Genomic DNA, 26,795 nt, shown 5'->3' on the forward strand with positions numbered 1-26,795 from the left:
AAATGTACGGCCTTACATTGTGGAGCTCACTTTGTCACGCAGAGGCCTGGACGATGTTTGTGTGCGGCAAGTAACAACCTAAAAATATATCCTCCTTTAATAATTCAACCCACCTCATCTCTGGCACACACACACACACACACAGAGAGCACAGCACAGCAGCTTTTGCGAGATCAAATACACATGTACAAATGTCTACATGTAAAAAGCACATGAGTCTAATAAACGGATGCTGGACACAGAAAATGCATCGTCTAGTGTGTGTGTTGTACAAAATCAATGTCTTACATCAGCATCTGTTTTTCAGAGGTGATGGATCTGCTCTACTGCTTATACAATGAATGTACAATGAGCCATTCAAAGCATAATGTGAATCACTGAAGTTCCATATAGAAAAATGATGCATGGAAAATATAGAAGTGACACATATGAGATACCAGTTCATATTTGGATTAAACATATCTGAAATTTGGGTAGGGCGAGGCAGTGGCGCAGTAGGTAGTGCTGTCGCCTCACAGCACAAAGGTCGCTGTTTAGAGCTGGGTCAGTTGACGTTTCTGTGTGGAGTTTGCATTTGGTTGGGTTTTCTCCGGGTGCTCCGGTTTCCCCCAGAGTCCAAAGACGTGGTGAATTGGGTAGGCTAAATTGTCCATAGTTTATGTGTGTGAATGAGTGTGTATGGATGTTTCCCAGAGATGGGTTGCAGCTGGAAGGGCATCTGCTGCATAAAACCATATGCTGGATAAGTTGGCGGTTCATTCCTCTGTGGCGACCCCAGATTAATAAAGGGACTAATGCCGAGTTCAGACTGCATGATTTTCAAAGTAGTCGTGTCACAGATGTTTTCACACTACATGACTATCTGGGCTAGCGTCTTGTCGTTGCTTTGTTTACACTGTAAGATGGATCAGCGAAATTGGCTTTCACATTGCATGACTTAACAATAGGAAAAACCGCCGACAACTGTCCAAACTACATCTCACAAGCAAAACTATGTAGTATATCTTTTGTTATTAACTACATAACAAGAAAGAAGAGTTTAATGGGGTAGAAAATGTGCATATTTGCTCACCTGGGTTTGAAGGGAATTAGTCATTTCTCCTCAACTTTCTTTTTCAACCTGGTTGTAGTTTTGCTCAGACGACGTCAAACAGACACGGGTGCTCTGGACAAATTTTTTCAGGCTGTGCTATGGTGCTGCTAGGTGGTTGCTAGGGTGTTCTGAGTGCTCCAGGAATTGAGTTTGACACCCCTGGTTTAAGGTATTGCTAGGCAATTGTTAAGGTGTTCTGAGTGGTTGTTTGGTGGTTGCTAAGGCTGTGCTATGGTGCTGCTAGGTGGTTGCTAGGGTGTTCTGAGTGCTCCAGGAATTGAGTTTGACACCCCTGGTTTAAGGTATTGCTAGGCAATTGTTAAGGTGTTCTGAGTGGTTGTTTGGTGGTTGCTAAGGCATTGCTAGGGTGTTCAATGTAGTTGTAAAGGTGTTGCTAGGGTATTCAGAGTAGTTTCTAGGTCGACCACTGAGCGACTGCTCAGGCATTGTTAGGCGGTTGCTAGGTTGTTCTGAGTGGTTAAGGCATTACTAGGGCATTCTAGTTGCTAAGGCATTTCTAGGTGGTTGCTAGAGTGTTCTGAGTGGTTACTAAGTTGTTGCTAAGGTGCTCTAGGTGGTCACTAAGGTGTTGCTAGGGTGTTCTGAGTGGTTCAGGGGTGTTGCTAGGAGGTTGCTAAGATGTTCTATGTTATGGCTAAGGTGTTGCTAGGGTGTTCCGAGTGGTTGCTAAGGCATTGCTAGGTGGTTGCTAAGATGTTCTAGGTCATTACAAAGGTGTTGCTAGGTGGTTGCTAGGGTGTTCTGATTGGTTGCTTAGCGGTTGCCAGGATACTGCTCGGGGGTTGCTTAGATGTTGCTAGGCGGTTGCTAAGGTGTTTTAAGTGGCTGCTAGACAGTTGCAATGGTGTTCTGAGTGGTTGCTAAGGTGTTGCAAGGCGGTTGCTGTGGTGTTCAGAGTGGTTGTTAAGGTGTTGCTAGGCGTTTGCTAAGGTGTTTTGATTGGCTGCTAGGTGGTCACTAAATTGTTGCTTGGTGGTTGCTAAGATGTTCTAGGTCATCGCTAAAGTGTTTGCTAGGGTGTTCTGAGTAGTTGCTAAGGCGTTGCTAGGCGGTTGCAAGGGTGGTCTGAGTGGTTACTAAGGCGTTGCTAAGGTGTTTTGATTGGTTGTTACGGTGTTGCTAGGCAGTAGCTAAGATGTTCTAGATCATTGCAAAGGTGTTACTAGGGTGTTCTGAGTGATTGCTTAACGGTTGCTAAGGCATCCCTAGGTGGTTGCTAAGATATTGCTAGGCAATTGCTAAGGTGTTCTGAGTGGTTGTTAAGGCGTTGCTAGATGCTTGCTAGGTTGTTTTGAGTGGTTGCTAAGGCAGTTGCTAGGGTGCTCTGATTGGTTGCTAAGGCATTGCTAGGCAGTAGCTAAGTTGTTCTGATTGGTTGCTAAGGTGTTGCTTGGCGGTTGCTAAGTATTCTGAGTGGTTTCTAGGCAGTTGCTATCATAAATTATCATAGTTCTAGTATGAATTAGCATGTTGCTAGCATGTTTCTAGCATAAATTAGCATGTTGTTAGCATTAATTTAGTATGAATTAGCATGTTCTAGTATGGTTAGTGTGTTAGCATGTTTCTAGTATGGATTGGTATATTCTTACGATGTTTCTAGTATAAATAGTAGGCTAATGTGTTTTTATATTATATTTGTTGATATTATTAGCCGTCTTCAGCAACAGAAAATATATATATCTATATAAAATTATATCTAATATATTTGAACATTTCTGTAAATAACTTGTATCTCCTAATTTGCATATTTTTCATATATTCTCTGTGGGGCAGTTGGGACTGTGCTGCTGAAGCATTCTCATGTTCACTAATTCTCCAATAATCAAGAATATTTTTTATTTTATGTTGTTATTCTTAATAATTGTATGAGATCAAGGTAATCCCCCCAAACTATCAGAATTGAATCTTTTTATCCATACAATTGAGGTCCTCAGAGTATCCTGCTCTCGAGGATCACCTTCAAAGTGTTTCTCTTCTTGACAAGAGTCTGGGGATGTTAAAGCAGGATGAAAGGGGCCTGGGGTTGAAGGGAGGGAACAAGGAGAAGGAAGTTGCAAGAGAGCACAGCTGCTGTAGTGTGACAGACTGCACTTCTGACGAGGCTATTATTAGCTCCAGACTTATGCCAAGAGTTATTTATAAAAAGCAGCAGCAGAAAAACGCTGAAGCACAAGGTGACTTGAAAACACCAAGGAAGAAACGCAATAGCTTGGTGAAAAAATAAACAGCACACGGGGTCAAAACTTTGACCAGGTGGGACATGTTTACAGCAGGCTACACAATAAGAAAATAATTAAAGTGCAGTCTGAACATAGACATGCATTTTGATGTTCCAAACACTCACGTGGCCTTTAAATTCTGCATGAACCTGATGGAACGACCCTCTTTTCATATTGTGACGCAGTTCCTAGAGAAGCGGAATTAAATGAGAAGACAGTGGGCGTGGCTTTTTTATTCTCCCCATCATTTCTGTCACAGCACTGCCAAAACTGACAGTTGGAGCGGCGTGGTTAAGTATGTTAACCACTCCAATACATCAGACAGACGTTATCTGAGAATTGAACTGAAAACAACCAGGAAGTGCATTTTTTAGATATCAATTTCATACTAGAAATATAAAGTTCGTACACAAACTTTATGGTGTCTTGAGAAAGCCTGGTCTGAAAGTTTTAAGTAGCTTTAAAGTTTAAATAACTGGCAGAGAAAACTACATATATTTTAGAATGTTTCTAGTATAGATTGGCATGTTTGTTGCTAGGCTGTTGATTGGGTGTTCTGAGTGGTTGCTAAGGTTTTGCTAGGTGGTTGCTAGGTTGTTATGAATGGTTGCTAGGATGTTCTAAGTGGTTGCCAAGGTGTTGCCAAGTGGTTGCCAGGGTGTTCTGAGTGCTTGCTAAGGTGTCACTTGGAGGTTACTATGGTGTTTTGAGTGGTTGCTAGGCAGTTGCTAAGGCATTCCTTGGCGGTTGCTATGGTGTTCTGAGTGCTTGCTAAAGTGTCACTAGGAAGTTACTATAGTGTTTTGAGTGATTGCTAAAGTGTCACTAGGAAGTTACTATAGTGTTTTGAGTGATTGCTAAGGCATTGCTAGGTCGTTGCTAAGGTATTGCTAGGTAGTTGCTAGGGTTTTCGAGGTGGTTGCTAAGGTGTTGCCAGGGTGTTCTAGGTGGTTGCCAAGGTGTTGCAAGGCAGTTGCTATAATGTTCTGAGTGGTTGCTATGGTGTTCAAGGTGGTTACTAAGATGTTGGTAGGCAGCTGCTAGGGTGTTCTGGGTGGTTGCCAATGTGTTGTTAGGCGCTTGCTATGATATTCTGGGTGGTTGCTAAGGTGTTGCTATGATGTTCTGAATGGTTGCTAGGTGTTGCTAAGGTGTTGCTAGCCAGTTGTTAGGGTGTTCTGGGTGGTTGCTAAAGTGTTGTTAGGCGCTTGCTATGATGTTCTGCGTGGTTGCTAAGGTGTTGCTATGATGTTCTGGTGGGTTTCTAGGTGGTTGCTAGGGTATTCTGAATGGTTGCTAAGGTGTTTCTAGGTGGTTGCTAAGGTGTTCAAAGTGGTTACTAGGCAGTTGCTAACATAAATTAGCATGTTGCTAGCATGGTTCTGGTATGAATTGGCATGTTGCTAACATATCTTTGGATGAACTAGCATGTTAGTATGATTTTAGCATGACTTAGCATGTTGCTAGCATGTTTCTAGTATAGATTAGTATGTTTCTAGTATGGATTGGTATATTGTTAGCATGAATTGGTATGTTGTTAGTATGTCAAACGTAAAGTCAATGGCAGTTTTTACTATGGAAGTCTATGGGACAGAGGTCATCATCAGTGATTGGCAGATTGGTAGTTTGAGTAAAATGAGCCAAAACTTAAGTCTGTATGAGAGTCTGGTGAAAACTTATGAGATCACAAATTTTGGTCCAATGTTTAGTCAAATTTTCCGGGTCAGTTTTCAGAAAACCGTAAGTCGGATCCTTTGGAAAAGATATAGCAACTTAATTCAGTATAGTTTAGAGGTTTGGAGTTAGTTTGTTGGTTGTCTAAGCTAGTCTAAGAAGACGAAGAAGACTTTCTCAAGCCACCATAATTACAATGTAATGTGTATTTATACAGTGCATTTAATGTGTATGGCTAGAAGCGCTTCACAGTCATGAGGGTGAATCTTTAGTGACTACACAAGGTCAACTGAGATGCTTTTTTTCCCATCTGGTATTAGCTTAACTTTTAGATCAGTCTCTGGTGACCATTTGAGTTGGAATTTCCTCAAAACAGTTTCTCTTATTCACTTGTTGTGGCAATGGGTTTGATGAAAACACTTCTGAACTCTTTGAAGTCTTTAAAACACACTGCATATAGTTTACATCTACATGATGATAAGTTGGACTACAAATATCTATGCAAAATAACAAAAACCCTCTAAATATGTGTCAGAAACAACATGGCTCCTTTGCTATGGCATTATATCTATAGCTACCAGAGAGCTTTTTAAACAGTAAATGTGTGAAGGTTGTATATAACTACAATATATTGGCCAGTGCTTCATTTTCATTGCCTAACCTCTGTATGTACAATACAACAATTCATATGTAAACAATTGACAAATCACCAAATAGCCTAAGACAACTTTAATCTATGATCAAGAAGCTGTAAATGTTAAAATCTTCTAGTCCCTGATTAACATATGGCTTATTTGAATTGTCAGTCAAGACTCCAAACTTGCAAGCCTCCAATTCTGAGTTGTCAATTAAACCCAGGATTCTAGATCCTGTTCTGCAGGAAGCTCCTTGCTTGATCCTTTCCTCGTTATTGGGACATGAGATTTTGATCTAATCCAGTTGTTTCCTGGAGAGCTGTCTGTCCTGAAAGACCCATGTGGGGAATTGTTTCTTCTCAGGTTGTGAGAGCCACCATCCCTGCAGCTTGTTTTTTTGTAGAAAACCGGTTTCGGGATCTTTGAAGGCTTCTGGTCTGACCTGGGGTCACGTCTTGGTCGAACACAGGGTCTTAGTTTCAGCTTGAAGATGGACGGCACTCTCTCCGGCTTCCTTAAGGATCTCCTTTGTTTGAATGAAGAGCTTCTCTGCTTCTTCACATGTTCATTACCTAAACTAGACACTCTGCCAATGGGAATTTTAGTCTCCAAATTGGAGTTTTCAACTTGCACCATTACAATTTCAGCTGTCTCCTTTGAATCCATACTAGATCCCAACGAAGACCAAGAACTGGTCATACAAGGTTTAGAGACCTTTAGGTGATGTGTGGTAGTGTGACTGTCCTCGGTCTTGCCTTTGAGACCTTTAGGAAGAGTGTTCACCCATTTCTCAACTGACACCTTCTCTAAATTCCTTTGGGCTCCAGAGAGCTCAGCAATGACTGCATCAAAAGCCCTGTTCCCACGTTTGGGAGTTGCCCGATCAAGACTCGCTGATCTGTTGGAGGCTTTACAGTGGTCAGATGGGATCTTTCTTGAATTCTTAAGAGTCTCATCGTGATGCTTCTCATCAGAGCTAGTGCTGGTTTCCGAGTCGATGCTTAGCTGCTGTAAATTGGCCAAGATCTCCTCCTCTAGGCTCTTGTAGAGGACTGCTTCCTGAGCAAGACTAAGAGGAGGAGGAGTGAAGACATAACTTCTCTCAGTTCCTCCATCTTCACCTCCAAATTTAGCTTTAGACTTTTGAGGATCAAGCTGGCTTTGATAAGATTTACTTGGATTGATAAGGAGAGACTGCAATGGTAGGACCAGGTGCTGTGCCTTTTTGCTCATCGCTTTATCAGGTGCTTGTTCAACTTGACCTCTCTTATTTACATTCAGTATATTTTTAGCTTTTTCTGAGGGCTCTTCTTGTGGGATCTTAGCTTGAGTTCTAGGTCTGTTAAATTGTGCTTCTAAGATCGCTCCTATCAGCCCTTTAAAAGGAGAAAAGGTGCGGGGGAAATTGCTGTTTTTGGGACCCCCGTTGTCCTCTGCCTCCTCAACTGTGATGTTTGGAGGTTTGGGATATGAATGTATATTTCGGAAAGTCCTGCTGGGACTTTCTTGTGAGTCCACTCTATCCTGATTTTCTCGTCCTTTTCCTCCAGCTGTGGAATGTTGTCTCAGTTTGGAAACAAACTGTGATTTGGTCCAGGTTTGGCCCAGATTCTTCTCAGGCACTTGCTGGGTTTGGACCTGATTGAGGTTTCTCTGAAAAACAAGAGGAGTTTGAGGACGCTGTATCTCAGGTTGGGGTGTGGTAGGAGGATGGATGGCCCGTGGAAGACTACTCGTGAGGCGAGGTACTGGTGGGGTCCGTGTTGCATCTCTGCCTTTCCTACTGGTGGAGTTTGTCTTCAAGCTGTCTTTACTGTCAGGACAAGTGAACATTTGAGGAGTACCTGGTCTTTCTCTTAATCTGAAAAACACCCACACAGAGACTTGTCAGTATAGTTTATGCTTCCTCAACAGCTGCTAAGAGTATCACATATTTAGTGACAATGATTTTCATGATTAAGTACAGATTTTTTTCAGGGGTTAGATGAAATGGAGACCTAATGGACATACATTATAACAATTTATTTGCATGACTACTATGAGTAGTACTTTGTGTCATCATTTACGTGTTTGCAATTTCTTTGATACATTTTTAGATGGTTCTGACCACCTTTAATGAAGGTTTAAATGCACCAGATACCACTTTTGCTCACCTCAAAATTCACATATTTTTCTTTTTTCAATTGAATCTCACTGTAATCTCTCATTTTGCCAATTTCTTCCCAAATAAAAGTTTATTTTTCCAATTTTCTTTTCTCATATTGTCCATTAACATACTTAATGGAGAACTTTGGAAATAAGTTAAATACAAGAAATGACAGATAAATGCAAATTCTCACATAAAATGTGTGGTAAGTGTACACTTGTGAAATAATAGATGCCATGATGGACAGAGGCCAGTGGGCAATTTGGTCAGGATGCCGGGGTTAAACATCTACTCTTTTTCGAAGGGCGTCTTTGGATTTTTAACGAAAACAGAGAATCAGGACCTCGGTTTAACGTCTCATCCAAATTACGGTGCTCACTGAGTAGTATAGAGTCCCCATCAATATACTGGGGCACTAGGACCAAGGGCATGCATTGAACAACACTAATTCTGTTTTGCACTTTTAAAAACATAGTTAAAGTACTTAATAATATAAAATAAACACTTAATAATACAAAAACCAATCCTATCCCATGCTGCAAAACTCAATTTACATGATTTCACGGCAGTCGGGCTTTGAAGAGGTATGAATGGAGAGAAATTTAGAGAGGTGTGTGACGCAATTTACTGTTTTATCCCGAGTATTGTTTTTCTTAATCATGGAAGACAAAATCAAAACTGAATTTTAATTAATTGTACAGCCTTGGTCAATAGTATTACGGTGAACTAGTAGCGAACTTGACTTGCACGTGTCAATTAAGAGTTGACGGAGCATTACTTTATTTTGAAGTCGATTCAATTATTGGTAAGGACATTTCAGTAATTGGTGGATATGGGTGGGGACATGTCACCTCCGTCCATGCCAATTCTACGCCCTTGGTTAGGACACATGCAGGTCGCAGGTTGAGCGCCCCCTGCTGGTCTCACTAACGCCATTTCCAGAGTTTTAAAAACAATATGAATAATATAATTTCAGACAGTAATCTTCTCTGAAACACATCTGTATATTTTGATTAAGATTACAAAATAACAGTCCAGCAAGCTAATGTTGAGCTAGTAAACATTACTACACGAATAAACCAAGGCACAACATTAACACTGTTCATTACTTGAATTTTTTAATGAATCCTATGAGTCTCTTTTTGTTATTCTACTAATTTTATTGCTATAATTCAACAGCCAACGTTAAATATGTTGGTCATTAACTGTGAAAGATGGAGACTATGGGAATATGAAATAATAGCATCTATAATTGCATTCTTGCAGATTGGTCTTTGCTAAAAGCGTGACATTGATAATGAGATGTTATGATGAAGTGGAACAAGTTTGTTCAATTGCACAAAGGGTGAACTCAGATGCTAAAAAAATCACAGTCTGTTTCTTTCTCTCTGTCTTGCACAAAAAGTCATTCTTATGTTTATGCCTTAGACGCTGGCTGTTGTTTCTGTCAGGTTCACAAACCTCAGACAACAAAAAATGTGTCTGTGAAAATCCAAGGGTTTAAGTGGATTTCTATCATCCTGCCAGGCAAATCTATGCCCGCGAGAAAGATTTTCTGTTAGACCAATCTGATTTTAACAAGTTCTGACTGTATCTATATTTATACACAAGGATATTTTTGTTTGGAAACTGCACAGGAGTAGCAACAAATGGTCTTCTGTATGATGATGTATGCCACAGACTTGATACTATCCATCATTTGTTAATTGGATGGAGGCAGATCTGAATGATTTGTCATTTATAAGAAGTGACAGGTTTTTAGCAAACCTATGACCTATAAAATAAAAAATTACATGGTCAAAAAAGTTTAACTTTTATTTCATGCCGACTTAAAGTCAACTTGAAATCAAAATGGATTAGTTACTGTTTAAAGGATAAGTTCACCCAAAAATGATATTTCTGTTATTGATTACTCATCCTCATGTTGTTTAATCCCCTGAGACCTTCGTTCATCTTCAGAACACTAATTAAGAGGGTTTTAGATAAAATCTGAGAGCTACTCCATCCTCAATAGATGGTCCTGAGACATTAAATCCAGAAAAGGAACCAAAAACACTAGCTATGTTTCCATTCACCATTTTGGAATATTGCTTTAAAAATGCTTCATGTAAATGCCAAGATATGGGATATCAGGGGGCTTTTTCAGTTCATTCATAACAATTTGTTTTTGCATGATTTTATTATAATTAGTGGTAGTATTTATTATATGGATATTTATATTTTTATTATTAAAAACAAACTTAGATTTGCCCACTTGTCAGGTTTTGGACCATATGGGGCAGCATGTGTATTAGGATATAACTTTTTAACCACACTTTGTTATTATTGTTCATTTAGTCGTTTGCTGGAAATTAGAACTAAATTTAGAAATAGTTTTGAAACAAATCTTTGCGCTTAACAAATTAATCATGTATTGGCTAATATATGTCTGTCTGTACAACACGTTTCCTTATCCACGATAGTGAAAGTGAAAGTAAAGAATTAGGATGCTCATTCTCTCATTCTTGCGCTGCAGATGTTTAACTGTTTTCTCACTAGTGAAGTGTTCAGTTTTTACACTTACAAAGTCCGCCATGTAAATAGCAAATGCGCTATACACAACACAACTGAATCTTAAAGGGAATGAGAGATGATACTGATTGGTTTATTCTGTTCTATACACACCTATAACTCATTAAAAGAATAAGCTCAACCCTGTTACACCATGCGCCACAGCGCAAAGTGGATTTTTTTGTCCTTAAAATAGCAAAAGTGGATTCTGACACGCCCTAAATGCATTTGTGTTCTGTGCTTTGGCATTTGCACATCAAAATGAATCATCAAAATAGAGCCCTAAAACACTAAGAGTGTGAAATAGACACACGCACAAACACACTTGTGGTCTTGAGGGTCAAAAATGACTGCCACAGGGAATTAGTGGGAAATAGAACAAAATATGAACATTTAGAGAGCAGCACGGAGGCGCAGTGGGTTGCATTTTAAATATATGAAATATGGGCGACATGTTGACGCAGTAGGTAGTGATGTCGCCTCACAGCAAGAAGGTTGTGGGTTCGAGCCCCAGCTGGGTCAGTTGGCATTTCTGTGTGGAGTTTGCATGTTCTCCCCGTGTTCACATGGGTTTTCGCCCGGGTGTTTTTCCCCCACAAGTCCAAAGACATGCGCTATAGATGAATTGGATAGGTTAAATTGTAAGTAGTGTATGTGTGTGAATGAGTGTGTATGGATGTTTCCAAGTGATGGGTTGCAGCTGGAAGGGCATCCACTGCGTAAAACATATGCTGGATAAGTTAATAAGTTCATTCTGCTGTGGCGACATCAAATTAATAAAGGAACTAAGCCGCAAAGAAAATGAATGAATGAATGAAAATAAAAAAATTTAAGTATTTTTTATTGTCTAAATGTATATTTAAATCCACAATTCCATAGAAATGTCTACACAACTAAAACCTTCACAAGCAGCTTTGCAGAGATAGCAATATTAGACAGCTAGTAGTTTCACCTAATTATTACTTTTTTTTAACCAGATGGTGCTAATCTGCCTTTGGTTTTTGTCCCTATTTTACCTGAAAATTCTGCAATAATGAAAAAAAATATATATTACAAATAAGCATCACATTGTTTTCAATGGGGAAAATGAATAATAATTACTGCACTAATATAAATTATTACCACAAAACCCTCTTAAATGCAAAATAATATAGAAAAAATATTAAACAAAAATAAATGTTAATAAAATTTTACTTTAATAAAACACGGGGTCATTTACAGGTGTTTATTCCTTTTGGATTGTGGAGACCACGAGTGTGATTACTAACTAAGGAACAACCGAGAGTTAACAAACTTAATGTCTTTTATTTCATGACTCCCACTGGGCACTTACTTGTTAGGAGAGGAGCTGGTGTTTCTCCGGCGAGTGGGCTGATGTTCAGGGTCAGGTGAACAGGAGGAGCGTGGAGGAGAAGGCCATCCTTTTTGGGCTCTTGAAGGGGTCCAGAAAACTGACTGTAGGGGAGACTGAGTTCGGCTCAGCATGAGAGTGGTCTGAGATGCACACTGGCCGTCAGGTCGTGGTGAGGTTAAGCGCTCTTTGATTTCGTGGACTGGAGTTACTGGACGAGCTGTCAACTTATGGACTGATAAAAGAAATAAATGGATGTATTTTTAGGAAATATTGATCTAATTCCTTAAAGAAGTTTGTTAAATATACTACAGGCCATATTTACTCAACAGGGCAAATTAGCAAGGGGTTGCAGTACTCTCGATAGTGAAGGTGATTTACAGCAGATTCTAAGTAAATGAATATAAATGGAGAAAATGTCCTCTCTTCTTACAAGGTTCATACGGTCATAGAGATTTATTCACAAACGAATCGCTCCCTCCGTTAGAATGAGAAATGAAAGCAGGAGAGGGGGTGTTTTTCAAGACATGAATTAGATCACATTTAACAGGTAGGGAGGATAATACATTTCCATGCACACTATCACACTCTCTTTGTCACAATGCCCATGCGGTCACTCATCTATCGATGTAGAAAAGGGATGTTAAATTATAATTTTTGTGTGTGTATATGTGCATTTATCTCTGGCTCTGGATGGCAACAGTCCTCCACTGCAGCTTGGTCCCACATTCATTTTAAAGGGCCATGAAACCCCCTTGTTTCAGCAGGGTGTTTTTACACCTCTACTTTGGAAAAAGTCAGAAAAGTGGGCGTGTCCAGCTCTGTTTAGGGGGGAGAGTCGGAGGAACTAAAGTGGGATGGTGTGGGAGTGTCTATTTGGGCACGCGCGAGTTTCAGTCAAAATACACACACATGAGAAAGTGATGGTGTTTAACCTACATGGACATCTGTAGTCGAATTATTTGCCAAATTATTAAATGTTGGACTTTAACTGCAGTTTGGCTCTTTCATTCAGGGAATTCATTCATGCCCCTCGCAACAAACGCGATATTTGATTCGAGGATCTGCTCTAAGCGTGTATTTTTCATGCAATGTTTGATACCGCACGGCGAATGAGAGAAAAAAAAACTCAGCATTTCCTGGAAACTTAGATGCACACGGCAGGTCGTGTCAGAAAGCCGCGTGTGTTATTCCGGTCACAAAATGCGGTGCTATGTTTGCACTCAGTGCAATAGTTAACTTAATTCGATACGAACAAACTGAATAAACAAAGAGCACTGGTCGCTCACTTACCAAATCTGTAGAGACAGGACAATCACCAGCAACTAGAGCCGCGTCATTATGAAGAGAAGACTAACGTTACAAGCGAATCCGGATTTTAGCGTTTGCAGATGAGAACAGCTCTCAGGTAAACAATGTTCCTCCTTAGACACGTAAGTTATTGTTGTCGAGCGTCGCGTAAACTGTAAATCCACACGTGACTCCAGCTGAGCTCTCACAGAGAGAAAATGAAAACGAAACTTAATGGCAGCAAACTATAAAAGCAACACTTCACGCTTGTTTTGCCAACACAACGTGGCGTCTCTGGGGCGTAAACACAGTGACACTAATGAATATTAATGAAGTTGCACAATAGAGCGCGCTGATTGGTTTGAACCAAGCCTTACTCATGCATTAATGCATCACACTGTAAGACGTAATAAGACTCACTCTGGCACAGACGCCCAGTCTGCACGCTGGAATACAGTCTATTATGTCATGACCGTGACGCAGCTTCAAAAATTAGTTTCAAACAGGAAGTACGAATTTGCTTGAAATAACGCAAAAACAACCAATTTACACTTTTTAGTGAAATATAGGTGTCCTAATAGTGTTTTTAGTGGTGTGGGACACATATACGACTGTCAACAGCTCAAAAAATGTGTTTTGGTGTTTCGTTACCCTTTAAAGGAGTGCTGCCCTGTACTAAAATGGCAGCTACTGTATATTGACGCGTTCCTTCCAATACAAACCAAGGCGACATCTAATATAAATATCTATGGTATGAACACAGTCATGTGACTAGAATAACAGCTTCACTTCACCACAGTACAAGGTGGAGAGACAATACCCAGTTTAATCTAACAGTTTATGTTCCTTATTTCTGTAGTAACTCATGCTGCATGATTTCATTAAATTCTTGTTCCATCAATGCTGAAAGAGATGCTCTCTTTTTTCATAAACCCTGAAAGTATTTTTTTAATGTCCAAAACAGAGCATTTGCATAAATCTAAGTAAATCTGTGTGTTTTGAGAAAATAATGGTCATCCTACGACAATGTCTGATGATGTACGTTATTATGCCAAACTGATCTTAAAGGTAAGATAGCTCACCCATAATAATAATAATAATAATAATAATAATAATAATTAAAAAAAAAATAATAATAATAGATACATGATAAACAACCACAACCCTTTGACTGTTTATATCATTTCTGATGCTAATTTGATGTAGGTGTGTGTTTGTGTGCATATTCACGTACCGAGAGAAGTGCAGCGGCAGGGATCATGTTTGTCTAGATAGTGCTCCAGGGTGTCCCATCCGCCGCCCACTCGCACCATAACATGATTCCTCAAAATCTACACACACACACACACACACACACACACACACACACGCACACACACACACACACCTTAATAAAAATTTATGAGCAAATTCCATCTGCAGTTGATTGTGTGTTTGTTTAGAAGCCATTTATCTCAGTTTACGGTATCCTCAAAACAGATACTCCTCCATTTCTTGTCAACAAAGCAGTAAAAGACATATTTCAGTGACACTGATGGATCGACACATTTCCAAGCATAGACAGGCATGAATAAGAGTATCCAGCGGGCACCTTAATATCAAAACGAAACCAACAAATGCAAAAGGATTAGATGTCAATTGACTACCTTGATGTAAAAATGACAACACATTCACATCTTATATTGGCACCAAAAACACATCAATAATCGATTACAAGACAGTCCTGTAATTAATTTTTATTGAGACGCCAAGGTAAGATGTAAATTTGATGTCGTTTTGTAGTAGGCACACAATGTGAGGTTAGATTTGGGTTGTGACGTCAGGTACCTAAAATTCAATGTCTAGCCAACATCTAAGAACAATGTTATTTTTGATGTCCAATAACGACGTCAAACGACAATGATATTTGGTTTTTAGGCTGTGTTTTTACCCAACATCTTGAACCAACGTCACACTGATGTCAAATACTGACATTTATTCATCAGGTATGGCAACCAAAATACAACATCTGATAGACGTCATAGTAGTAAAGTTCACACAACGTTGAGCTTTAAGGTCATTAGATGTTGATATTTGGTTGTTTTTAGGTTGTGTTGGAAAGTGACCAAAATCTAACGTCGAGCCAACATCTTAAGCAAACGTCATGTTGACATCCAATACTGACATGTATTCTTCAGGTATGGCAACCAAAATCCAACGTCTGATAGACGTCATATTGCTAACGCCCACACAACGTCAAGCTGTAACATCATTAGACGTCGATATTTGGTTGATTTTAGGTTGGATTATGGACACTGACGTCAACCTGACATTGGGTTCTGACGTCAACCCGATTTTAATTTCCAAACAAAATACAACATCCCAATGACGTTTTCAATGTTTTTTTATGTTGTTTTGACAATTAGGTAGTTTACATGCATCGTATGGATACAAAATCCAGTGTAAACTTTCAGATGAATCAAACTTTTCTTGTTACAATACTTTTGTGATGTTATTTTGGTGGTCAAAAGGGCATCAATATGTGGATGTCAAATGGACGTCAAGGGTTTGACATCAAATCAATTAGCTTTTTTTGGCATTCAGTGCCTTTTTATTTTTGTTTTAAATGTAATGAATTCCTTTCATCAATTCCATTCATGACACAGTTAAACCTTTTGTCCTCTCAAGACATGTTTTGCCTGTTTTTTTGCAAAGTGAGTGAAATTGAACAATTTTAGCTAGCATATTGTTACAATAACAATACAATACCATTGTAAATGATACATATTACACACATCTAGTGCAATATTTTTTCATTCATATACCCTCGTATTTTCTAACAAAATAACTTTTCTTTTTTTTTAAATGAGTCTATGCGATCAATTAGCATTTTTGTTTTTTTATTTGGCATGTTTTGTATGTTGTTTTAACATCTGGGTCACTGTCAAAAAATAAATCCGCAAAATCTACAGTAATAAATGACAATTGTGGTTGCCAGTTTTTTTACCGTTAAAAATACAGTACAAACTGTAAAAGTAATTACTAATTTTTACAGTAAACTACCTTATTTTGTTAATTTCACAGTGTTAATACACCCTTGTTTTTAAGTATTAATATCAACACATCATATCTTTCGCTACTCATACATGCTAACACAACCATAAACATATGGTGATGAGATTGTCATTTAACGAACCAATGCTTATCACAAACAAACCTTTCCCAAGCAGAGAAACATGCTAATATATAGAAGATGCTCAGTGTGATTCACACAAATACTAAACACCATCATGGTAACACACATGAAATTAGTATTGAAATAAACGATATTAATCAACAATAGACGTAACATAAAGCTGTAATGTACATCACTGATAGAAAAAAAAATGTAAAAGAACCATAGCAATGTCAACAAAAAGCATAAGTGAAGTGTCATGCAGGGAATTCTGGAAAAGTTAATTAATGGTTACCATATATATTAAGGAAACTTACTGTTAACTATATTTCCCATATTTTTACTGTAGCATTTTTACAGGTTTTATCATTGAAATCTCTATGGAGCATATGAATTGATCAAGTGAAAAAAAGCAGTTTCATATACCCGCACAAATATGAGCGTGTTGGAGTCTCCCACTCTGTATTTCCCATCCGATACCTTCACCATGGGGAACTGAGATGGACAACTGCATCGGCTAATCAGAAGCTGCACCTGCAAACACACACAGAAACATGATTTAAATGGCCGACACACTTCTGATACCTTACTCTAAGCAGATGTAACCTGCTAGCAAGCTTAAGATGGTATAAATATTTCTTGTTGCGATTATTTGCTGAAACTTTTATCACGATATATGGTAATATCACGACTGACCTAAATTAGGGTTGTACAAACTCGTTCCTGGAGGGCCGGTTCCAACCCCAATTAAACACACCTGCACTAGCTAATCAAGCTCTTTCTAGGTATACTAGAAACTTCCAAGGAGTTGTGTAAAAGAAAGTTTGAGCTAAACTATGCAGGACACCGGCCCTACAGGACTGAGTTTGGACACCCTTGACACAAACTGCAAAAAATGCAGTGTTTCTCAACCACGTTCCTGTAGAACCACCAACATTGCATGTTTTGGATGTCTCCTTCAACTGTTACACCCATTACAGGTCTTTCAGTCTCAGCTAATGAGCTGATGATCTGATTCAGGTGTGTTTGGTTAAGGAGACAAGGAAAATGTGCAGAGCTGGTGGTCCTCCAGGAATGTGGTTGAGAAACACTGATATAAGGTATAACAAAAATATTTTTTGTACATTGATTTATCCATATAAACGCTCAGAGTTAATAAATATTTACAAAAATTCTATTACAAAAGGATAATAAAGTAAAATAGATGGCATTTTACAATAAAGTCTCATTAGTAAATGTTAGTTGGAACATTAAAATCAACAGTGAGAAATAATTGCATTAAATACAATTGTTATGTTAATGTTAGTTAAGAAACCAGTGAACTTTATATGTGTAGGCCCACTTGGACACTGCAGGCACAGATTTCTGCAGATTTTTAGCCAATTATTGAGTCTATTTGTTTACTTGTGTAAATTAATGTACATTTATATTTATTCAGTTTTTTAATTAATTTCAGTTTTTTAATTGAATTCAGTGTTATTGACTAATATGAAAATGTTCATATGATTTATTTACAAAACATTTTGTAAAATAATATTTTCTGTCTTTTAGTAGCTATACGAGAGACTTGCTTTGTTTACCAAATAAGTGGATCTTATTGAATTTGCATTAAAATTAAATAAAGGTTAAAAAGGTACTATTTTTTAGTTCATATACTAAGCTTTTAGTTATGATACATAAATCCCCAGATTTTTTACATAATTCTGCACAGAAATTGCCAAAAATGTCCACAGATTCTGTCTGGCCCTTGATATTAGCTCCATTTAATAAAACAATTACAACTTTAGATTTTAATAACATATGATTAGGTATTAACAAAGAAATTAACATCCCCCAAGATGAATGAATGCCTTTGTATAAAATGCAGGGTTCCACACAATTCATTTATGTTGTCCCAATTAAAATCCATTAAGTTATTGTAAATAGTTTAAGTAGATTGAACATGAAATCATTAAGTTTCCTCAAAAAAACTCTCCGGATTTTGTTGTTTTTAACTCATTTTTAAGCAGCAAAAATTATTTTAGTGTAATGTTAACACATGGATCATTATTGTACGTTTTTAACAAACAGCTGGCCTATAAACAGAGTGTTTTCAATCAATATCTCATTCATGTCATCCCAGCAGGCATACAACATCATAAGACCTTACTAGGTTAGATTTAGGTCACCAGCATCTAAGGACAATGTTATTTTGACGTCAAATTACGATGTGAATTAACGTTGATATTTGGTTGATTTTAGGTTGTGTTGAAAAGTGATCAAAATCTAACGTCAAGCCGACATCTTAAACCAGCATCATTTTGACATTAAATACTGACATTTATTTGTCAAGTATGGCAAATAAAATCTAACATCCGATAAACGTCATAGTGGTAACATCCACACAACGTCAAGCTTTAACATCATTAGACCATGATACTTGGTTGATTTTAGGTTGTGTTGGAAAGGGACCAAAATCCAATGTTGAGCCAACATCTTAAACCAATGTCATATTGATGTCAAATACTGACATTAATTTGTCAAGTATGGCAACCAAAATCCAACATCTGATAGACGTCATAGTGGTAAAGTCCACACAAGCTGTAACATCATTAGACGTTGATATTTGGTTGTTTTTAGGTTCCGATGGAGGAAACCAAAACGCAATGTATGTCTGATGTTAGACACTGACATCGGCCTAACTTTGGGTTCTGACGCCAATCAAATTTTCCTTTCCTAACAAAATGCAACATCTCACGACGCTGGGATACAACATCAATCTGACCTCCTGTGCCTGCTGGGATATAACGTGAAAATATTAATGTTTGAATATAAACAGCCTATTAATCTTCAAGCATTTGGTGCTGTGATGAACAACCACTGAAATACAACAATCTGAATATACTTAAAAGACAATTAAAATAATACTAAATTAGTTATTACTTATTTATTATTTATTATTTTATCACGTTAACAATATCATTTATGTTCATTATCACGATATATTATTTTATTGAATATTGGCATATGTTTATTAGCCGCTTTGAAAGTCTCCATAAATCCTAAAACAGCCACATATCAATCCAAATCTCTCCTCCTATTTCCTATTCAACCTGCAAATCATTGTAAATGCTAAAAAGAGTCATGAATCTTATAGGAACAGATGGATCCTCAGCATTGACCCCTGTGGTGTCCTTGTTTCCTTGTTTTTAATCTTGTGTGTTATAGGTGGTAAAGTGCAGAGCTGTTTGCCGGTTCAGTCTCTGAAAGGAGCAAGCGATGAGCTGCTGTTATTGTGCCCTTGAGTAAAGCACTTCATTACTGATGGCTGGTGCCTGTATTAAGTGTACTTGTTTAAGCAAGTGGCTTTGGATTAAAGTATCTGCTAAATGATTCATTACTTACAACATACAAAAGTGGTAAGTGATACTGTTTATAAGACTTCAAGGGCGATAAAAGTAAGAAATTATAGTTTAAATGCAGAAAATGAACTTGTTTTTTTTTCCAGTTTGGACCCTTCTTTTGAATTTAGGGTTGAGTGTCCAAAATGTTTTTGTCTTGTTACTATGATAATGGGGCGGTTCATTCCGCTGTGGCGACCCCTGAGTAATAAAGGGACTAAGCCGAAAAGAAAATGAATGAATTAATGAATTAACTAATGAATTAATGAATGAATGAATGACTATGATAATGGGTAACATTTACTTATAATTGTGCTTTTCATATTTATACACACGTTTAAACTTTTCACCTAATTCACAACATGAGTTTGTTCTTAAACTCATTCGCCTGTTAGTGAATTTGAATTGTTCTCAGGGAGCATCCTCATGCACAAGATTAGTAATTTACATAATTCGTGCCCACACTAGGTTTTGCAAAAAATGGCACTTGTCCAGAGAAATTTGTGTCAATAAAGAAGTCAAAATATGAATTAAGAACAGGCAAAGACACAGATCTTTAACAGTAATGAAAGTTTTGATGTTGGATGTGGAATACGCCTTTAGTTCTGAAAACCGAAAACTTAAGGTAAAATGTACTACTTTTTTGTTGATTTTACAAAAAAAAAAGAGCAAAGCGCTGTACGATTTATGATGCTAGCCTAGGCAACAATTGTATCAATGGTCTTGATCCTCAGGTGCATTTTCTGCTAAGTTTACATATTCCAACTGCAGGCGCACAGAGCACACCGTCAAAAAAAAATTTATATATATAAATACTGTTTTAATATTAGTTACTTTTCATTCTCCCGGTAAATAACATATTTACACTGTAAAAAATATCTGTTTCCATATTTTGTATTTTCCATTTATTTACGGTTGTGAGTTGCATTATGTGATGTTGATCTCTGCTCTGTCCACATTTGATGTTGAAGTTCAACTCCACAGATTAACAAAGTGACTTTTTCTCTGACATTTTAGTATAGTTTGAAATACTATAATGTATAAGAAATAATAAAGAGAGAAATTAATCTTTTAAATAACAGAAAATGTACTGGCAGCTTATTACAAGGTATTTGCAGCATAATATAAAACGTAAACCCAAACAATATATCCCTTTAAACTATAAAAAAATTCTTAAAAGTCACCTTTTTCCAACTTTTTAAGGTTAAAAGTTGTTAGAAGAAAGATCAAGGTCTCATAATGCGATTCAAAAGCATAAATAATAAAAAACAGAACACTGTTTTTATGTTCAATCAAGTTAACTTAATTCCTTAATGTTGTCCCAACACAAATTGATTGTGTGGAACCTAGCATTTTTCAAAGTGTACATGTTTTTAAGGTAAGTGTTTGCTATCAATATATATGAGCTTAATTTAAACAAACAAATTAAGTTGAACATTACTAAATTTAATCTGTTCATTTAAATCCAGCCTATATAAATTGTTTGCAACCACTTACCCTAGAAAAATGTAGTAAATACAATGAATATTCTTTTCAGGGTGGGAAATAGCATGTTACATTCTTTAATCCCTCTATTTTGTTATTTTAAAGCTTAATGCTGGACACAAGCAGGACATTTGATCATTTTATGGTCCAAAAATGAATTAAGGACATATTACAATGAAACAACACCAGGGTGAGGGGAAAAAAAAACAAATTCCCTTTTTTAGGTGAACCATCCCTTTAAAACACAGCTGTGTTTACACAACTGTCCTAAACACTAAACCAAATTCATTACAATTCCCTTTTTAATTAAATTGCAGTGCCCCGAGCACATCAGTAAACATATGTGGATTTAATCTTTGATGCAGCACCATCTCATCCAGGTTCTGGATGTTTATCAAGCTCCTCTGTGATTTGGGATGAGCAGATTCCTCCATCTCCTCGCGAATCTCCTCCTCTATCTCCTGCTCCAGCTGAATGAGGACCGGGGAGGCCATGCCAAAACGAGAGGCCCGTCTGGCCACCTCAAGAAGGCACAGCACAAAATTCTTCTCATTCTTACGCAGGACAAGGTCATCGGTCTCGAACATCAGCACATCTGCAATGGGGGAAGAGTTTATGCCAGAGTTTAAACCATGAGAAATAAGTGTGGAAGCTGCCAAATCTACAGTAGCTATAGAGACTACTGGTATTATTACTAAGCAGGAAAGTGCTATATTTTAACAGACTGAATTTAATAGTTGATAAAAGATAAATATGAGCAGAATTAAATAAGATATTAGCCTAATATTTCACATGTTTGACTGGAAATCATAAGAACAAGCATAATTGGTGTTCTTTAGATTTTTGTTCTGAAAATCCTGGTTCAGTTTGGCCAACCACAAACATTTTTTTATTCCACTTACAGTTTTTCTTTCTATCATCTACTTATTTTGTTAACTTTTGGGAGTGTATAGTAATTTAAATGTAACTTTAAAATTGTGCAGTCAAAGCATGACAGTAGTTGATCATTCTCAGCAGCAATAATCACCATAATATGCGAGCTTCGGTTGTTTCAGTGGCATGGTTTATGTTTTGCTCTCTAATATGGCCGGCTGATGCATCAACACATCTGCAATGGGGGAAGAGTTTATGATGGTAATAGAAAACTTGAATCAGAAGCTGTCAAATGTATCACTCTGTACACGCTGCTTGTTCAAACTACTGATTTAAAAGGAGCTGAATCAACACAATTCTTGCACTTTTTGGGGCACAACTTAATTGTTTTATGTTCAATCCACTTAAATTTGTAAAAACAATTAAGTTAGTTTAATGGCGAGCCAGTGGCGCAGTAGGTAGTGCTGTCGCCTCACAGCAATAAGATCGCTGGGTCGCTGGTTCGAACCTCGGCTCAGTTGGCGTTTCTGTGTGGAGTGTGCATGTTCTCCCTGACTTTGCGTGGGTTTCCTCCGGGTGCTCTGATTTCCCCCACAGTCCAAAGACCGCATGTCTTTGGACTGTGGGGGAAATTGGAGCACCCGGAATTGGGTACGGAATTGTTTCCCAGAGACGGAATTGTTTCCCAGAGATGGGTTGCTGTGTAAAAACTTGCTGGATAAGTTGGCGGTTCATTCCGCTGTGGCGACCCCAGATTAATAAAGGGACTAAGCCGACAAGAAAATAAATGAATAAAGTTAGTTTAATCATTTTGTGTTGGGAGAAAATGGAGTTATGTTGAAGACAGTGTTTTTACGGTGTAATGATTCATGTCATGTCTACCTAAATTACAGCCATCTTGACATATTTACACCCTCACAGAAAATATTATTTAAGCTGGTTGTTCAAAATGAGCTGAATCAAAACAATTCTTGAAGATTTTGTTGAGACAATTTAATTATTTTATGTTTATTCAACTTAATTTGGGGGGGGGGGGGGGGGGTAGCTTAATCATGTGTTGGGAGAACATGAAGGAGTTGTGTGGAAGCCAGCATTTTTTACGGTGTAATGTTTCGTGTCATGTCTACCTAAATTACAAGCATCTTGACATACTGTAAAAAGTGATTAGTTACTTAAAGCGAGTAAACCAATTACTTTAAAAGCAACAAGTTGACTTTACAAAAATAATGTAAGTAAACCCATTGTTACTTGGAACTGTTTAGTTGACTTAATTTTTATAATTATGCTAATTGTACTCACTTTAAAAAAAAAAAATTTAACTAATCACATTTTTTTCAATACACCTTTATTTTATTTGTTTTTTCCAGCTTTTCTGTATCTAGAAAAATGACATACAATAAAATAAAAGTAAAATAAATCTGCTCTTCCAGACTCCAGTGTGTCTTCTAAATTTAACACAGGGTTTAATTGTAGATTTTATAGACCTAATAGACCACCAAATATGTAATATTGTAATAATTCAGTAATTATTTGAAAACACAAGCTAAAATAGTCTGACACTGTAAAAGGGATTAGTTGACTTAAAAAGTATGTACAATTAAGATAATTATTAAAATTAAGTCAACCTAACAGTTCCAAGTTACACTGGGTTTATATTATTTTACATTATTTTTGTAAAATCAATTGTTGCTTTTAGGGCAATTGGTTTACTAGCTTTAAGTAACTAATCCCTTGAAAAGTTTATTTTAGCTGGTTGTTCAAAATGAGCTTAATCAACACAATTTTTGAAGATTTTGTTGGTACAACTTAATTTTTCAATGTTCAATGAACTTAAATTTGAAAAAAAAATTATTAACTTAATAGATTTGTGTTGGGACAATGAATGACTGGTGTGAAACCCATCATCTTTTACATTGTTGTGGGATGTAGAATCATGTAAGCAGCAAGTTTTCGACTGGGTACAGATGTTTAGGTAACACTTCACTATATTTAAGTGTTAGTTAATTAGATTAATTTACACAAACTATTTATCTTACATTTTTACGAATTTGACCACAAATTAACCATGATTTTACTACACGACTCATTGTTTAACCATGGTATTTGTAGTAAAACTGTGGTTATACAAATGGTAATCAATACACCAAAAAGGTTAGGCCTATTACACTTTTAACAAACAGTGAGTAATGCTTTCGCGAGTCATTTTAAGACAAAAAGTTTGTTAATTAGCAAATGCTCTGTTTTTATTTAGTCAAATGACATACATAAATGTAATTAAATGTTATATATGGGCCAAAACTGTTGAATTAAATGATTTAAATCTTTATATTTGGAAGGAAAACAAAACGAAAAAGCTCGAACTGTGAGCTCACAGCGCCATCTAGTGATGAGTCTTAGAATTGCAAACTGTTGATTTTCTGTCAACAATCAATCTGTAATTTTTACACGCAAAAATAGAACATATATAATAAAATAAGCCACACCTGGGATGCTCATTTCCTTTCGGCACCAGTTAATAAAATTCGTCACATTGTCCCGGGCCAGGAATGTTGCTGGATGGGCAGAGCTGACGAAAGTGACTCCAGAAGCGGGCAGCGGGATCTCCGTGGCCCCGAGCCTCTTCAGAAAGTCATCCGCCACTCGGGTCACATTGTTAGCGTGAGCACACAGCAGCGCACCTGTCTCCAACATCTCCAGAATAGTGTTTACATCAATGTTAATGTTGTATAAATCTCCCAGCCACTCCGCGAGGTCTTCTTTCATGGCATAGAGATACTCCTCGCTGGATTTAAAAGGCTTGATGCTTTGATTGGATGCGTGCTGAATTCCAGACATGGCTCGGGTTTCATAAAATCAATTTAATCGACACAAAATAACTGATTTAATGGAGTATTGAAAGGAAATGATAACCTAAAATACGCTAGCATCTTATAATCTTGCTGACAACAAAAACGATATGACTAGTTTAATATACAGTAGCAAAAAAAGTGATTTTCATCGAGACAAATGAAAAAAATATTAATCAGTAAGTGGAAATTAATGAAGAGCATCAGTTGTGCAGTGTTGTGTTGCAAAGTTTCAGCGCTTTTTAATATGTTGTCAGGGTGTGTGAGCGTGGAATCGTCCTTGGTTACCAGATAGCGTCTAAATCCAAACACTCAAGTTAACCGTTTACTGCCCACACGTTCAGCTTTAACCATAACACAACAACAGGAATACTATAACATCAAGCAGGGAGCCCTGCTGAAAAAAAAAAACAGCATATGCTGGTAAGGTATGTTTTGATGCTGGTATGCTGGTCTCAGTGCAGGTTTTGCTGGTCTCAATCCTGGTCTTGCTGGTTTCAATGCTGGTAAGTAGCAGCACTGAGACCAGCAAAACCAGCATTGAGACCAGCACTGAAACCAGCAACCCCAGCTTTGAGACCAGCAAGCCCAGCTTTGAGGCCAGCAAGACCAGCTTTGAGACCAGCAAAACCATAATTGAGACCAGCAAACCAGCATCAAAACATACCTTACTAGCAAATGCTGTTTTTTTTTTTTTTTTTGCAGGAAGATAGGGGCAACAAGCCTATTTTCTCCATTTAGGAATGAGCTAGAGTGATAATAGTTCAGAAAATTTCTCATACTGTTTAATCTGTTGCCGTGAAACATTATTTAATCGTTTAATTTAAATCTTACACTATAAAACCCAATAAGTCAAGGTAACTCAAACCATTTGAGGAAACGATTGCAACAAACCATTTAAGTTCAACAACTAATCCTGTGAACTTTAAGTAAACGAAGCAATTTAAGCTAAATAGCTTAAGTAAAACCCAATAAATAAAGATAACTCAAACCGAGTACTGTAAACCCCAATAAGTTAGGGAAACTCAAACCGTTTGGGGAAACTGATCATTACAAACAATTTAAGTAAAAAAAAACTAATCTATATGAGCACTGAGAACTTACTCCATTTACGTTGAAGTAATGAGGTATTTATTTAACTCACTTTCAACACTGAGTTCAAAACTCTTTTCACATACTTTACTTTCAGTAAAATTTAACTACACACATTTCATTTGATAAAGTTGACTGTTAGGTTTTATAGTGCACTGTAAAACCCAACAAGTTAAGGTAACAAACCATTTGAGGAAACGGATTGCAACAAACCATTTAAGTTCAAAAATAAGTACTGTGAACTTAATCTATTTGAGTAAACAAAGCAATTTGATCACAGTATAACCCAATAAATAAAGAGAACTCAAACTAACTGAGTACTGTAAATCCCAATAAGTTAAAGCAACTCAAACCATTTGAGGAAACCGTTTGCTACAAACCATTTGAGTTAAAAAACTAATCTATACGAGTACTGTGAACTTACTCCATTTAAGTTTAGATAATGTGGTATTTAATTAACTCATTATCTTCAACACCAAGTTCAAAATGCTTTTCAAATGAGTAGAATTACCTTTCAGTCAATTTTGAGTTAACTACACTTATTTCATTTGATAAAGGTGACTGCTGGCTTTTACAGTGTAGCTTTAAATAGGCATATGGTGCTCAGCATAACTGAGTACACCCCATTTTGAAAATAAATATTTTTATCTATTTCTCAGTGAATTAAGGCACCAAACATATTTAGAAATGGAAAAATAATACAATTGAATTCAAATTAAATATTGCAAAATTAAAAATAAATAGCTTCTCTGGATTTTTCTTTTTTTTAAATGTGTATTTAATATTTTTCTACAACATACACTGTAAAAGCCAACAGTCAACTTTACCATATGAAATGAGTGCAGTTAACTCAAAATTTACTGAAAGTTATGTCTACTCATTTGAAAATAGTTCTGAACTCAGTGTTGAAGGTAATGAATTAATGAAATTTCTTATTATCTGTGTTCTGTTGATTAAATCTTATATCATTTTAATTACTTTAAATA

At 37.1% G+C, this 26,795-nt stretch overlaps 1 protein-coding gene and 2 long non-coding RNA genes across 3 annotated transcripts in view; all 3 read right to left on the reverse strand.

Moving 5' to 3' along the window:
- Window positions 1-381, reverse strand: part of LOC147844461 (uncharacterized) — a 49,958-nt gene extending 49,577 nt beyond the window's left edge. The window contains exon 1 of the long non-coding RNA XR_015492132.1: window positions 1-381. This exon is cut by the window's left edge and continues 891 nt beyond it. This is a non-coding gene — a long non-coding RNA (uncharacterized LOC147844461).
- The window catches only part of LOC147844459 (uncharacterized), a 155,530-nt gene that overhangs the window by 96,997 nt on the left and 31,738 nt on the right, over window positions 1-26,795 (reverse strand). The gene's annotated exons all lie outside the window — the stretch shown is intronic.
- gas2l2 (growth arrest specific 2 like 2) lies at window positions 5,722-26,515 on the reverse strand. The gene is made up of 6 exons (XM_087254476.1): window positions 24,355-26,515; window positions 21,367-21,593; window positions 16,560-16,667; window positions 14,214-14,310; window positions 11,672-11,924; window positions 5,722-7,503 (listed from the first exon to the last, which is right to left on the reverse strand). Exons 1-6 carry the CDS (start codon window positions 24,704-24,706, stop codon window positions 5,856-5,858), a joined length of 2,685 nt encoding a protein of 894 aa, XP_087110602.1. The 5' UTR covers window positions 24,707-26,515; the 3' UTR covers window positions 5,722-5,855.

The sequence above is a fragment of the Danio rerio genome, chromosome 5 (genome assembly GCF_052040795.2).
Source record: "Danio rerio strain M-AB ecotype USA chromosome 5, GRCz13ab, whole genome shotgun sequence".
Classification (NCBI taxonomy): Eukaryota; Metazoa; Chordata; class Actinopteri; order Cypriniformes; family Danionidae; genus Danio; species Danio rerio.

Excerpts from the sequence above, each read along its gene's own strand:
- gas2l2 (XM_087254476.1), bottom strand. The coding sequence starts at position 24,706 with ATGTCTGGAATTCAGCACGCATCCAATCAAAGCATCAAGCCTTTTAAA. Across the intron at positions 11,925-14,213 it reads CTGCCGCTGCACTTCTCTCG|TCCATAAGTTGACAGCTCGT; the intron begins GTACGTGAATAT and ends TTCTTTTATCAG. Across the intron at positions 7,504-11,671 it reads ACCAGCTCCTCTCCTAACAA|ATTAAGAGAAAGACCAGGTA; the intron begins GTAAGTGCCCAG and ends GGTGTTTTTCAG.